Source organism: Octopus bimaculoides, chromosome 5 (assembly GCF_001194135.2).
Source record: "Octopus bimaculoides isolate UCB-OBI-ISO-001 chromosome 5, ASM119413v2, whole genome shotgun sequence".
Taxonomy (NCBI): domain Eukaryota; kingdom Metazoa; phylum Mollusca; class Cephalopoda; order Octopoda; family Octopodidae; genus Octopus; species Octopus bimaculoides.
Genome location: NC_068985.1, coordinates 31,254,415 through 31,269,313, shown reverse-complemented (window position 1 = coordinate 31,269,313; position 14,899 = coordinate 31,254,415). Strand labels below are relative to the sequence as shown.

General features: G+C 35.0%; 1 protein-coding gene across 2 annotated transcripts; it reads left to right on the top strand.

Moving 5' to 3' along the window:
• Positions 1-3,498: 3,498 nt before the first annotated feature.
• LOC106867866 (rRNA 2'-O-methyltransferase fibrillarin) lies at positions 3,499-14,097 on the top strand. 2 transcript variants are annotated; one of them, XM_014912918.2, is made up of 8 exons: positions 3,499-3,652; positions 9,183-9,371; positions 9,485-9,544; positions 9,654-9,748; positions 10,956-11,126; positions 12,279-12,411; positions 12,507-12,619; positions 13,434-14,097. In XM_014912918.2, exons 1-8 carry the CDS (start codon positions 3,640-3,642, stop codon positions 13,596-13,598), a joined length of 939 nt encoding a protein of 312 aa, XP_014768404.1. In that variant the 5' UTR covers positions 3,499-3,639; the 3' UTR covers positions 13,599-14,097. The 2 variants fall into 2 exon arrangements, with proteins under 2 accessions (XP_014768404.1, XP_014768403.1); XM_014912917.2 differs by lacking the exon at positions 3,499-3,652 and adding an exon at positions 5,108-5,849.
• The last annotated feature ends 802 nt before the right edge of the window (positions 14,098-14,899 follow it).

Below are 14,899 nucleotides of genomic sequence, written 5' to 3'. Positions count from 1 at the left end.
ATCCCAGCATCCGACGCTCAACTACAGCTCTGCTCCTTGACCGCAACTTCCTGCGTATGAACATTCTATCTCCTTGTGGAATTTTAATATGAATTGGTTTTCTCTATCTCAGTGTTTTAAGACTTTTCACAGTCTATATTACAGACACTTTTACTATGTTCTGTGTTTTCTCTCACACACACACTTGTGCACTCATATATTTTCTTTCCTTTCAGAAAAAACAAAAAAATCAGACTTTTACATCAAGTGATTCCAGTTTCCTGGACAGTTGTCATCACGGTTGTTTTGTCATTGTCAATTCATTTATACATTGCATGCATGTATCTCACAAGTGTACACTCATTTCTTTGATTTTTCTTTGTGTATGTTTGTGCCACATCTGGTGGGTGGTTTCGGTGGCCATCTTGCCTCAGGCGTCCCTCCAAATTTTCTATTTTTGTGCTTTCGGCACTTGCAGGGGAGCCATGTAGTGATGCCTTAAATAGCAGACAACATTTCTGGAAAGATTATCCACGCATGCGCAGGGACTAGTTCCGGAAGGAACACAGGAAGAGTCTCATGCGCATGCGTAGTCATCGATATCCAAGCTTCGCGCCCTTATTCATTTCTCTTTCTCGCCGGCTGACGAAGAGCCAAGACATAGCAGTCTGTCTCCAACATTCCAACTCTGGAGCTAGACAAATAACCACCAACATCATTGACGGCGTCTCAGCAACCAAAGGGCGAAGTGCTGCCTATTTCCTCTGTAAATAAATATTGTTGTGTTGATAGTTCAGAATCTGCGTTCCGTTGTTTCTTCAAGAAATTTAATGTACGGAAGCGGGTATACACCTAATGGTGTATAACCACTTTCCTACACATATTCATTGATAGTGAGGCCTAACATTTGTAGAAATCTCATGCATCTAGTAAACTAATAGGTTGGATTCAATTCATCAAAGCTTTTGTAACTAGTTACATTATATATGTGGAGGTGCAATGACCCAATGGTTAGGGCAGTGGACTCGCGGTTTCGACTCCCAGACCGGGCGTTGTGAGTGTTTATTGAGCGAAAACACCGAAAGCTCCATAAGGCTCTGGCTGGGGATGGTGGCGAACCCTGCTGTACTCTTTCACCACAACTTTCTCTCACTCTTACTTCCTGTTTCTGTTGTGCCTGTAATTCAAAGGGTCAGCCTTGTCACACTGTGTCACGCTGAATATCCACGAGAACTACGTTAAGGGTACACGTGTCTGTGGAGTGCTCAGCCACTTGCACGTTAATTTCATGAGCAGGCTGTTCCGTTGATCGGATCAACTGGAACCTTCGATATCGTAAGCGATGGAATGCCAACATAAAAAAAACATTATATATGTAAGATTCAACAGCATTTGCATTTAATACGCCACATGCTCTTCTGAGGTATTTTCCTTCAACATATTGTTGATATACATAATCAGCACCATACTTTTCCTTTATTTTTCCTTAGCTCTATGATCAATGGATATGGTTGAGATAAATTCAGTTAGAGGAGCATTCTGCATACAAAATACAAATAGTCTCATGATATATAGCCAGATTAAAAAGATTTTTCATCCAGGTTCTTAAACATTCTCTCAGGAGAGTGTCCTTCTAAGGCAGTGATTTCCAATGTGGGACCTAGAAAAAAGTGTGGTGGGGTGTGGTGCTGTAGTTGTCAGGCACAAGATTCTCATTAAAGTGATTCACCATTTTTATCTTAGTCAATAATGTACTTTTTTTGTACTCAGTACTTAATAAAAGACATACTAGTAGATTCTTTTGTATTAAATAATTGTGGTGAAATATTAAAAATAAAGTTGTTTTTTTTTCCAACCACCAGTGGGCATTCATTTTTTGGAAAGTTATAGTGGAGCCTGGGGGTAAAATATGGCTGGCTAATGACGTGACGAATCTCCTTTCCGGTATCCTTAAAGAGGATCTGTGGTTGGAGAGGCATTGCTTGAATGAGTTCCTGGAACAACCGATGTATCTCTGTGGTTGGGTGATGACAGTGGTGTGTCTGTTGCTCCTGCCACTGTTGCTGGTGCTGGTACTGCTGGTGTTGGCGTCATTGGAGGTGGTGATGGTGTTGGTGCTGCCATTGCCAGTGTTGGCCAAGTTGCCATTATTGTTATTATGGCTATCACCATTGATGGAAGCACTGTCATTGTTGTTGTAGATGTCATTAGCAATGTCTTTGCTGCTGTTTCTGTTAGGGATAACGCCATTGCTTATCTTCGATGTTATTGTTGTTATTGCTGCTGATGGTACTGCCACTGCAGCTACTGGAACTGTCGAGCCTGCTGCTGTAGACGTAGCCATTAGGGATGCTGATGCTGCTGTGGTCATTAGGGATACTGTCATTGATGTTGTTATTGCTGGCAATGGTGCTGTTGGTTCTGTTCACATTTCTGCTGCTGCTACTATTGGTACTAATGTCCTTGCAACTGTAGTCACCGTTAGGGGAGCTGCTGCTGTTAGAGTTGGCCAGTACCTTGACTTCATAGACAATGCCCTTGGTTTCACAGTGGTCCCTCAATGAACATCTGTTGCAGTCCTTGCATGAATATCCTGCCTTCACTTGTAGTCTAGAGATGCTAACTAGAATGCTCTTAATACTGGGGGCACAGCTAAAAGAGACCCTAAGGTCGTGCCTGTTGAAAACGTATCTGTATCTATGCAAACTAGTGAAATGTTTATCTATTAACATTTGCTCCTGTCACTGTTACTGGTGCCTCTACCATTGGTACTGACGTCCCTGCTACTGTAGTCACCATTAAAATATATATTATCCGAAGTGTACAGTATTATATATTCATCACGGCTGATCTTACCAATCGGTTTTGCGCTAGGGATATGACGGAGTGTTAGGTAACAATCTGATTGTATAACCCTACGCTCATCAGAGATAGCCAATAAGGAATCCTCTGGGTGTGTACAACTTCCTAGAAATGAATGACGTGTACAACGTTCTGGAAATGAATGACATGTGTACCACTCCCTGGGAATGAAGGACAGAATTTTTTTTTCTTCAGAATCATAATCTCCGTATTTTCTACGTATTTCGCCAAAAAAAAAATTTTTTTAAGTGAAAATTTAAGAAATTTAGGGGTGGGATTTGAATTTTGAAATGCAGATTTTTTTGCAGATTCGGAATCTCCGCCCTCCATATAGTGTGTTCATATAAAAATAAAATCCCCCAAAATCGCAAATAGGGTGCGGTCCATGATCTTTATCTCCGCCCACTTCGGGTAATATAACCAGTGTATTAACAGAAATACAAGTGTATCTTTTTCCTGACTTATGGACTTTTAGACGACTTATTTACGTACATACACGCGCATGTAAAACAAAATAAATTAATTCTCATTCCTCTAACATCATTTCCATTTGTCGATGCAAAATATGCGCTTATGTCGAAAATATTACTAGAAGATCAAATATTAAAAATGCATATTACTTCTAATTGACTTTATTAAATTTCGTTATTTGGTTCCAGAATAGTTTTTACCCGGTCTCGTGAGAGGAAGTCAAACTTTGATGAGCAAATAACTTTTCATTGTCGAAGAGTTCCACAATTCAGTTAACTACTTCCTTTAGACGCACGTGGATAATTTAGTTCGAAATAATTATCTGAAATGGGTCCTCCCGGTAAGTCTTAAACTTTTCTATTGACATGTATAAAATATTTTTATAATATATATGTAAGGAATTTTTTCTATATGTTCGATGTTTATTTTCTACTGTGATTGAACTGTAACCTGTTGGTTCTGTTTATATATTCAGTGGAAGCCTCTTATTGCGATCACTTTGGGACAAAAACTTCCCGACAGCAGTAACCGGCTGATAACATTAGGCAAATAATAAGTTTGGGACCTCGTCTAAGTATGATGAAAATAACCGGTTGATAACATCCGTAATTATACGTGGCTTCCACTGAGTTTCTGTGTGTGTGTGTGTGTATATATATATATATATATTATGTGTGTGTGTGTGTGTGTGTATATATATATATATATATATATATATATATATATTATGTGTGTGTAAATCAATAAACCATTCCGTAGTTTAGTCATCGCGGAATACAAAAATTTTGGCTCGATTCCTTTGAAATATTTACAGAAGGGCTGAGGAAATGCGGGCGAGGGAATATCGGTACGCACTCGTTTGAATTACTCCCGCATGGTCACTTTGTATTATGACTATATCGAAATATCCCTCACTTTTTTTTTTTGTCTCATTGAGCATTTTAGATTGTTACTCATGTTTATATATTAATGTGAAACCATTGAAGATGTAGTGTTTTAAATTAATCAAATGAATGTATATTTGTTTAAATGAAAACATGTCTATCTTGTTGAATGACAGCATGTGTCGGTATACTGCGCAAAAGGACGAAAGCAATTACTATTAATGCAAGAGTGGAGAAATTGCTTTGCTGTAGTATTTTAATGTTTGAAAATTAAATTAAAAACATACTATTTCATATTGTCATCGACGTTAGAAAGATTTTTTATAATATTGTATTGATCAGTTGTGCAAAACTTGTGTTTATTCAGTTATGTATTTTAAGAACCATACAGATTTTAAATTCTTGAATTTAGAATAAAAATAATCATACTAAGAAAAATAAAGTTCCTAATGACAATTTTATTTCGTTCATAAAATCTCTGGTCAGGCATTTTAATGCAGTTGTTATTCAACACAAATACGAATTATATCTCTGGGCCATGATGTATCGATGATACGTCCCCTTGAGTGTACCTTCATGAATCACGTGGTTTTCTATTTAAGAAAACATTATTTAGGTGGCGAAATAAAGTAACATATTTTAAAAATCCGTCTGCTTCATTTGTGTAAAACAACAAATATGCCTTAGTGGCAGTGGTACAGCGATATGCCTGTTATATTTACAGATTAAAAAAGTAATAAAAAAAAAATGAAAGCAAATAATTGCAAAGGTGATGGTCATATGGTAAAGGAGTTTTCTGTGTTTTTTTTTTAAACGTGTCCAAGTGAACTGAATCGAGCGGCAAGCGTGAGAAATGGTGGCGTCATTAATCCTATTCCCAAGATTCTGTCTAACGAGAACAAGTGCGAGACTTAACAAATGGGTCGATTTTATGAGCTCTTATTTCATTGCTAACGAACTAGACGAAAAACTTAAACAGCTATATTTTACTTAGCATAGGTGAGGGTCGAGAATTAATGACGGCTGAACAGGAAGAAATATCAGCAAACCTATTCAGAACTTCTGAAGCCCATCAGATAGAAAAACCAAACAAATGGGTTGAACGCTTAGAGTTCTCTTTAATACAACAAATTGAAGAGTCAGTTGACGAATATTTAGATCGACTTAAATCAAAAGCCGAAAGATGCGACTTCGGCACAAACCAGGAGGAGAGAATCCTTGAACAAATAATAAAAGGACTGAAATGGAGAAATGAAATAAAAAATCTTGTAGACGAACCAGATCTTACTCTCGAGTTAGCTATTGAGAGCATACGGACATATGAAGTTACGATAGAAAGCAGTACATGTTATAATGATGCTAATGAAGGAAAAACTGACTCATGTCATGAAATAACGGTGAAAAATACCAGATCGTGTGGAAGATGTGGAAAAAACCATGGAAAGAGAAAAAAAGACTGTCATGCATTTAACAAAGAATGCAGAAAATGCCACAGGTTACACCATTTTGAAAAATTTTGCCTTACAAAAACAACTATGTACCAAAACAGAAATCCCCGTCCACATTGGTTTGGAGCAAGTATCCCATATGATCCATACCAAGAAGAAACCTATCCGTACCCAGAAAACGGAGGAGAGAGAAGTCTTAATAACGGTAAGGAAATATTTACTATCACAGATTGTAAAGACAATCAAATCTGAGAAAGGTTGAATGCCAGAAGAAAGAAATAACAACGGAAATGCTAAAGGCCTTCCTGAATTAAGTTATAGGCAGCAGAGTGTCTGTCCTTCAAGAAAATTAGATATGGTAACCATCGTCAAAATGCACAGTGATGGACGACTGCTCCAGTGCAACAGGTCACACTTGCAGTCCAGAGAAACAGGTTGCCTTCAGTTTGCCAGCTCAACAGATAAGACAATAATCTACCAACATTGGCCTGCAAGGGTGAATGTCAGTGCTCAAACAACTCCTATTCAGTGAGTGCAGCACACACTGCAGGTGGAACAGACTGACCAATCATCAGTGCCATTGAACCATTCTGTGAGAATAAGTAAGTCCCTAGTAAAACTTCATATGGGGCATAAATACCTAATACGTTGACTAATTTATAATTGCTAACTTCTTATTTGATAAACTGGCTGTAACATCATGTGTCAGTATATTCTACAAATTATGATTAAGGCACACTTTGTACCTTAATAAAAAAAACGTTACGTGATTTGATATTTAAAAAAAGACAATTGAGATGTTGAAATAAAGCGACGTGTTTTGGAAATCTTTTTGCTTCTTTTATGTAAAAACAATACGACAGGCTGAAAGTAACTTGCGATGAAATAGTGACATAGTAAATTGGCACAGTTTAGGAACACACAAAATGATCTGTTGATTATTCATATAGTTCAGTAATGTATAGATTTCAGGATTATTTTGGAGCATTCTTTAATTTAGCAGATTCTGTAACTTCAAAAGTTTTAAAATACATCGGGGAAACCTGGTATTTAAGTGATTAGTGGATTAATTATCAATTGATATATATTTAGACTTAAATCATATGTATTGAACATAGTAACTAATTATCAACAGAAATTTACTGAAGATTTTTTTTAAAACATGGTTTGTATTCCTGCATGATTATAACCATTTACAGAATAATAAATTGAAAAATAATTTGCAAAAAGTTCCTGTTTCACTTGGTTTCTAGAGCAAAAGGTTTTTTTCTAGTTTAAACTTAATAATTTACACAATTTTAATTCCTAACAATGTAATTAAATTTTATCGTAGAATATTTACTGTTCATTTAACCTAACTAGCAATAAATTCCCTCAGAGAATTTCAAGATAAGCTTAATTATGAATTAGAATTTTTTATGTATTATTTATAATATGAAAAGAAAGGCTTTATACAGGCCAAAATTTAGTAGGACCATGCCAAAGAAAAAATTAAAATAATGTTCACCTTTGGTATTTAAACTTTGCAGAATTTTATATGAAAGCATTCTGATGTATTGTTGATTTTGAATTATTGAAAGAAGGAAAGAAAAAAAATATCAGCTTCAAAAAATACTTGAAACATGGTTTCTAGAAATTGGCAAGCAAAAGACACAAACTAGAGAAAGTGTCTCCTGATATAACATATCTGATTTAGATATTAGAGAAAATGTGACTACAGTAATTGTGAATGTGTAAAATTATGAAAAACAAAGAAACGCCCCAAGTTGTGAAGCCTGTTTGTCGTAGCTCTTGGATGTAGCAACCATCACCTTTGAAAAATTCATGCTTCAGCCCTGCTCCCATTGGTTTACAAGAGAGTCCTTGTCGTTGCTTGACTAGTTAGAAGTAGCATATACATTCTGCTATCTGAGAAAAGGATAGAAATATCAGGCAATCTAGTCCAGGATATATTATGCCTGAAAAAAGAAAAGAAAAAAAAGACAGGATGGTCATTGTCAGAATGCTTTTGATTGTAGGTCTGTTTGATTAGGGTCTAACTTGGGGTTAAATAACAAGTATAGATGCATTGTGGCCAATTGGTTAAGAAGTTTGCTTCATAATCACGAGACCCTTGGTTTAATTCCACTGCATGGCAACTTGATCAAGTGTCGTTTTTTTTTATAGACTGAGATCACCCCATATCTTTGTGAGTGAAGTTGGGTAGATGGAAACTGTACAGGTGTCTGATGGATGGACTCTACCTGTAATTCAAAGGTACAGCTTTGTCACACACTGTCATGCTGATTCTGCTTAAGAATTACATTGTATCTGTGAAATGCTCAATCTTCTTATCCGTCAAAGGAGGTCCAAGCACTTTGACACACATACACAAAAGAGAACTTTGGCCTACCAAGTTCTCTCACAAGCCTTTGGTTGGTCTGAGTTTATAGAAGACACTTGCTCAAAGTGCTGCACAGTTGGACTGAACTTGAAACCATGTGGTTGAGAAGCAAGCTTCTCATCCATACAGCTATGCCTGTGCCTATAAAAAAATGCATATACATATATGCAGAACTATTTGTGTGTAGATTTTCTATATGATGCCCTTTCTGATGTCAACTCTCACCTGTTTCCAAGTGAGATAATATTCTTCCTGTCTATCAGAGGAGGTGTATTAACATCATTAATTCAACGAGCAGGTAATTCATTTGATTGAACCACTGAATACTCATTGTTGTTATTGACAGAGAACCAGCCAATAAGAGCATTGTAAACTTGAAGGCTTGACCAAGTTATTTACCAAATTTTAACTGAGAATTGAAAGCATTGAATTCTCTTGATGAAACTATATTTTGAATTGAATAAGATGTAGCAGAATAATTTGATGGTGAGGTAGCAAGCTGAAAAAGAAATCTCAGAATCTAAGTTACCAGAAAATCGATTTACTGACTTTTTCACAAAGTGAGAGAACACTGTTAAATTTACTGTACTACTTATTTTGTTAGTGGAAGGCTGAAAGATAAAAGTAACCCTAATGTGATTTGATTCTCAGAATGAGATGTAACTGATAATCACAATGTATTTCTGCCTGCTTTCATCGGTAAGATATCAAAATTAAAGAAACACTAAATGTTGAATGATATTTTTGCAGATAAACAAAACTAGCAACATAGTGGTTGTCCTTAAATAGTTTCAATACTCAAATTTTGGCACAAGGCCATCAATTTTGAGGGTGGGAGTAAGTTCATTACATCGACTCCAGTATTCAACAGGTACTTAGTTTATTGACCCTGAAAGGATGAATGGCAAAGTCAACCTCAGCAGAATTTGAATTCAGAATGTAAAGATGGATGAAATGCTAAGCATTTTGCCTGCCATACTAATGATTTGGCCGGCTAGCTGCCTTAATACTCAAATTTATTAAAACTGTGGTCATTGTTGATTCTATTAATTTTCATTATAATATCAAGATTGACATTCAAAGATTTTGTAACTTCATTCAGGATTTAATACCATGTAAAATAATTTAAATAATGTTCTGTTTTCTTTCTTTCAGGATTCTCACCTCGAGGTGGTGGACGTGGAGGTGGTCGTGGTGGCTTTGGTGGACGTGGAGGCTTTGGTGGTAGAGGTGGCGGTGGTGGTAGAGGAGGATTTGGTGGCCGGGGTGGAGGTGGCAGAGGAGGATTTGGTAGCAGAGGAGGATTCGGTGGCAGAGGAGGATTTGGCGGCAGAGGACGTGGGGGTAAATATCTTTTTAATTGAGTCTTATTTTCTTAAAATATTTGGTGCTATTTAGTGCTTTTACTCTTCCTGATAATAGTCTTGAGAGTACACTTAAATTTGTTTGTTTTTTAGGTGGCCGAGGTGGTATGAGAGGTGGGCAGAAAGTTATAATTGAACCTCACAGACATGAAGGTAAGCTAATAGTGACAGTCTTCAGTGCTTATTTTGATTGTGTTTTACTTTCATTAAGATGTCCTGTTTTATTTCATGTATCTAATAGTTTTAATCTTACTTCAAATAGGTGTTTTTATTGCTCGTGGTAAAGAAGATGTATTGGTTACAAAAAATATGGTCGTTGGAGATAGTGTATATGGCGAGAAAAAAATTGTTGTTGAAGTAAGGTGTCCTTTTTTTTTTCTTGTCTTTTTTTATATTCTGTCAAATGTAGTACTTATTTATTCACATTCTTTTGAATTAATCATTCATTATCTCACTTTTGAGATGTCAGTGATGTGATTGAGACCTTTGGTATTATATTGTGCTTGAGAAGAAGACCCATCAAGCCAAGTAAAATCACAATCGTGGCAGATATTGCTGTCACGCAAATGGCACCTGTACCAGTGGCATGTAAAAGCACCTTTCGAGTGCTGGGCCTCATGGAGGAAAGGACTGAGACTATTTGATATTATGCTGGGCTTTGAGCATTGGGCCTCACAGAGGCAATGACTTGAGTCCATTTGACATTATTCTGTGCTTGAGAAGACCCATCAAGCCAAGTTAAACTGCAGTCGTGGCAGATACCAGTGTCACGCAAATGGTATCCATGCCAGTGGCACGTAAAAGCACCCATTACACTCTTGGAGTGGTTTGTGTTAGGAAGGGCATCCGGTTGTAGAAACCTTGCCGAAACAGACTGGAGCCTAGTTACAGCCTTCCTGTTTGCCAGCCCTGGTCAAACTGTCCAACTCATACTCGCACAGACAATGGACGTTAAATGATGATGATGATGTAATTGCATACTTTTAGAATGACATTGTAAAGTAGGTGTGAGAGGCTGGATCTGTCTGGTTTGAACATAAAATAGATAGATTATTTGGGCCAGATATGGCTGTTTTAAATGCATAAACAATCACATCTTCAAAATTTTGAAGCTGCAAGATACTACATGGTTAATTTTTTAAAATGTAGATAAATAATGCATTGCATCAATGAATCTGAATGTTAAATGGTCATAATTAGTCATGGCTTATGTCATAGCTTCAAAATTTTAATGTGGTTGTTTACTTTTAGAATGATATTGTAGGGTAAGTATAAGAGGTTGGTTCTGACCAGTTCGAACATGAGACAGGTAGAATATTTGGGCTGGATAGAGTAGTCGTCATGTAAAGATCAACTTGGAACATAATCATTTTTATGCACTGAGTTTTGAATATTCTTTTCTACGAATTCTTTTTCTGTAGAAATGGCTTTGTATTATCTACTATTGGATGCATTATAGGATCAGAAAGCTTGCTAGCTTTAATACTTAGTAATTTCATACAATATTGCATATTATTTGATACAAATTTAATCTTTTTTTTATTATTATTTTTTCTAATTCCAGGAAGGAGACAAAAAAATTGAATACAGATCATGGAATCCTTTCCGGTCTAAGTTAGCAGCAGCTATTCTTGGTGGAATTGATGACATCCACATGAAACCAGGAAGCAAAGTTTTATATTTAGGAGCTGCTTCAGGAACCACAGTTAGCCATGTTTCAGATCTCGTTGGTCCAGTGAGTTGTCAACTTGAATTTTTGTTTCTGTTTGATAATTGGTAAAATTAACATTTTTGTCCCTAGAAACCAGCCTTTGAATACCAAGTCTGGGGGAAGTACAATTTTTAAACTTTAGTTACTTTCATTTATGGATATTGGTTGTGAAGTATTGGATTACTTTCCATATGGGGAAAGTGGATGCAATTGTGACTGAAGTTAGAAGTTTGCTTCCCCACTATGTGGTCTCAAGTTTAGTCCCATTGTTTGGCATCTTGGGCAAGTGTCTTCTACTATGGCCACAGGCTGACCAAAGCCTTGAGAGTGGATCAGAATGACGAAGAATGAAAGAAGTCCACTTATCTGTGTGTGTGTATCTGCCTGCAGTTAAATCTGAAGTCTTTACAATTTGAAAAAGAATAAATAACAGAAATAGAATGTAGAATGAATTCAGAGAACGCAAACTTATAACAATGTTAGATGGTGCACATTAATAAAGTCACACATTATCACTAACATAACATGATTTGTATTGGTATTTTGATGTAAAGTTGAATAGGTAAATCCAGGGAATTTTTATATATCTGTCACTCCAGTTTTTGTTCTTGGTGTTAGTACTGAAAATTCTGGAATGTTTCCTGCATGATAGAATTGAAATATTTTCTCACATGTTAGAGAAAACTTTTGATGGTTCAAGTCGCTTTCAGTAATGTACATGTTGTTTTCAAAATTATGTATGAGGTAAAAAATCAGTATTATACTGAAACATTCAGAGTAAATACCTTCATTTTGGTTGTTTATAGTCATATAATGTTTTGGTAGTTCTCTCTCACCATCTTAAGGTGCCTGTTGTTTTCAGTAATGTTTTTGGGAATTTAGAACTGAACCCTTTATTAAATCCATGAGGATAGATTGCTCACCAAGACTTACTAATAACTGGAAGATGTTTATTTGGATAATATAAGAAATTTCCAAAGCAACAAATAAGGTTTTATTAGGAAAGATGCTGTCAGGAAATATCTTATGATCAATTTTGAGAATTTTTTTGTGTAGGTATGAGATATTTAGTTAGAAATATGAAGATAAAGCTGAGTTAGCATTTAGTCTGTTGATTAAGTTTAAAGTAAATACAACTTCTTGGCCTCTGCTAATGATCTAAATTCTTTTCTATAGGACGGTATTGTCTATGCTGTAGAGTTTTCCCATCGTAGTGGTCGTGATTTATTAAATGTTGCTACAAAACGCACCAATATTGTACCAATTATTGAAGATGCTCGACATCCATTGAAATACAGAATGTTAGTTGGTAAGCATTAGTATTATCAATTTATTTTGTAGTCTCTGTATTCTTTATAATGTATCTCATTTCAATGCTGATCATAAATATTTTTTTTTTTCCAGGTATAGTTGATACAATTTTCTCTGATGTTGCTCAACCAGACCAAGCTAGAATCGTTGCTTTGAATGCACATCACTTTTTAAAGAACAATGGATATGTTGTCATTTCTATTAAGGTAAATTCTTAATATCTTCAAATTAAATAATAACAATATTTGATTCATATTTGTTTTACACCTCAATTGAAAAGTAATGCCACAATCAGTTTAACTGCTTATTTCTATTGGCAGTAGAATGAGTAATATTAATATACTGGGAAAATTGTTCTTGATCTAGTAGAAAAATTATATTTTTAATTTGAAAGCATAAATTCTACTCTTTTACTTGGTATTATGTTGGAAAGAAAGTTCCATTATATTTTAAGGTGAGAAAGAAACAAATGCTTCTTTCAAGTTTTAATTCATTTGTTTAATCAAGATATTTCCCCTCATTACTGACAACTTTATCTTTCTATTTGGCAAGTTGTTAATCCCTTGGGTGTAAAATTCTTCAGATGTTGAAGCAAAGAAGCAGTACCATTTTTAACCTCTTCACATAGATTGTCTTATATGGGTGTGATCTAAACTAATTTTAAAAGGGTAAAGTTGATACAAATTTAACCACTATGGTATAAAGTTATCTGCAAAGAAAGAAAAAGAACAGTGTAAAACTTAATGCATAAGTATTGAACAAGTACCCTCAAAGTGATCGTGCCAGAAATGCAATAAGACTTCTTTCCAACCTGATATATTTCATTCCTGTTACTTAGCAATTATTTGTATTGGAATTATTGGCTTAATGTAGAATGATGTAACCAAGACAAGTCTAATTTGGTTTCAATTACTTGTTAGAATCATTTCACATATATTGTTAATGTCGCTTCTGTCTTCCAGCATATCCTTCATAACACTGAAATATATTATTTGAACTATTTTTCCTTCTGTGTTGCAGGCTAATTGTATAGATTCTACAGCAGAACCAGAAGCAGTATTTGCTGGTGAAGTAAACAAAATGAAGGCTGAAAAAATTAAACCCCTTGAGCAGCTGACACTTGAACCTTATGAAAGAGATCATGCTGTGGTGGTTGGCTGTTACAGGCCACCACCTAAAAAATAGACATTATTTTATATTTTTAACATTCATGAACTCATCCATTTTTTTGTGTATATACAGTACATAAAAGAAAACACAAGACAAAATTCATGGCTTTATATCTTTTTTCTTTTACTATTTGACCAATGAAGTTATCACAGTATATCCTACTGAAACCCAGCAGCAAGGACAGCCTGTTTTCTCTAACACTGAGCTGTCCATTAGAGGATTGGTCCTCTTAATGTCAAAATGCCTTAAAATGAATATAGATATATTAATGAAATTACAGGTTGCAAGAAAATATTTATGTCTAAAGTGTTTTACATCAGACCAATAATGTTTTATCAACTATTTTGACTTGCTTTACAATGTAAAGTATGTTTTTTTTTAATGGAAAACACATTTACTCTCCACACGAGTTAAATATTTTTTTTCATCCATGCCACATAAAACTGGTTAACCAAACAAAATTTTTATAATTTGCCATGATCTACAGAAACAATAAAAACTTGTAAAGAGAAAATGCTGGTTTTATATTTTTTTCACATCTGGTTTGTACTCTGTAGTGTTAAATACAAATTAGCAGACAGTCCAGCAAAATAAATCATGCCTTATAGTAAGTATAGACTCATGTTTGTCATATCTGTATGGGTTAGGTGAGTTATGGTCTAAGTTGGTTCTTATTCAGTCACACCTCTCCTAGATGGGTCAGAGAGGGTGACATTTTGCTTGTATGTTCCATTTTTTGGCATGGTTTCTACAGCTGAATGTTTTTCCAAGCATAAGTAATTTTACAGAATGTACCATTATAAGATTTCCAGACGTTGGTCTATGAATATGTGTGGGGTGTAACTGTCAAGAGGCTTCATTATATTGACTAGTTCTTTGGTATATATTTTATGACCTCAAGGCTGGAAGGCAAAGTCCTTGTGTGTAAGAGGATGAAACCTAATACCACTAGGTATTTTTGACCCATTACCAATATATCTATATATATATATATATAGTTTTAGGGAAAATAACCAATTTTCAAGAACTCATCGATGAAAATCCACTATCACATATAGAAAAATTAATAATTAAAAGCACAATAAATGAGTATAATATAAAGTAAATATAATAAAAAGATTACACGTGTTTCATAACCAATTTTCAAATAGAAAAGAAATTTAAATCGATTAAAATCAATTGAAATTATCGAAAATAAGTTCTATTCAAAAATATAGCTACTCGTCAGATCGTAAGTAGAACAATAATTAGATATATATCTCAACCAACAATAAGTACCAAATGAATTAATATGAAATACTTATTATATTTGGATA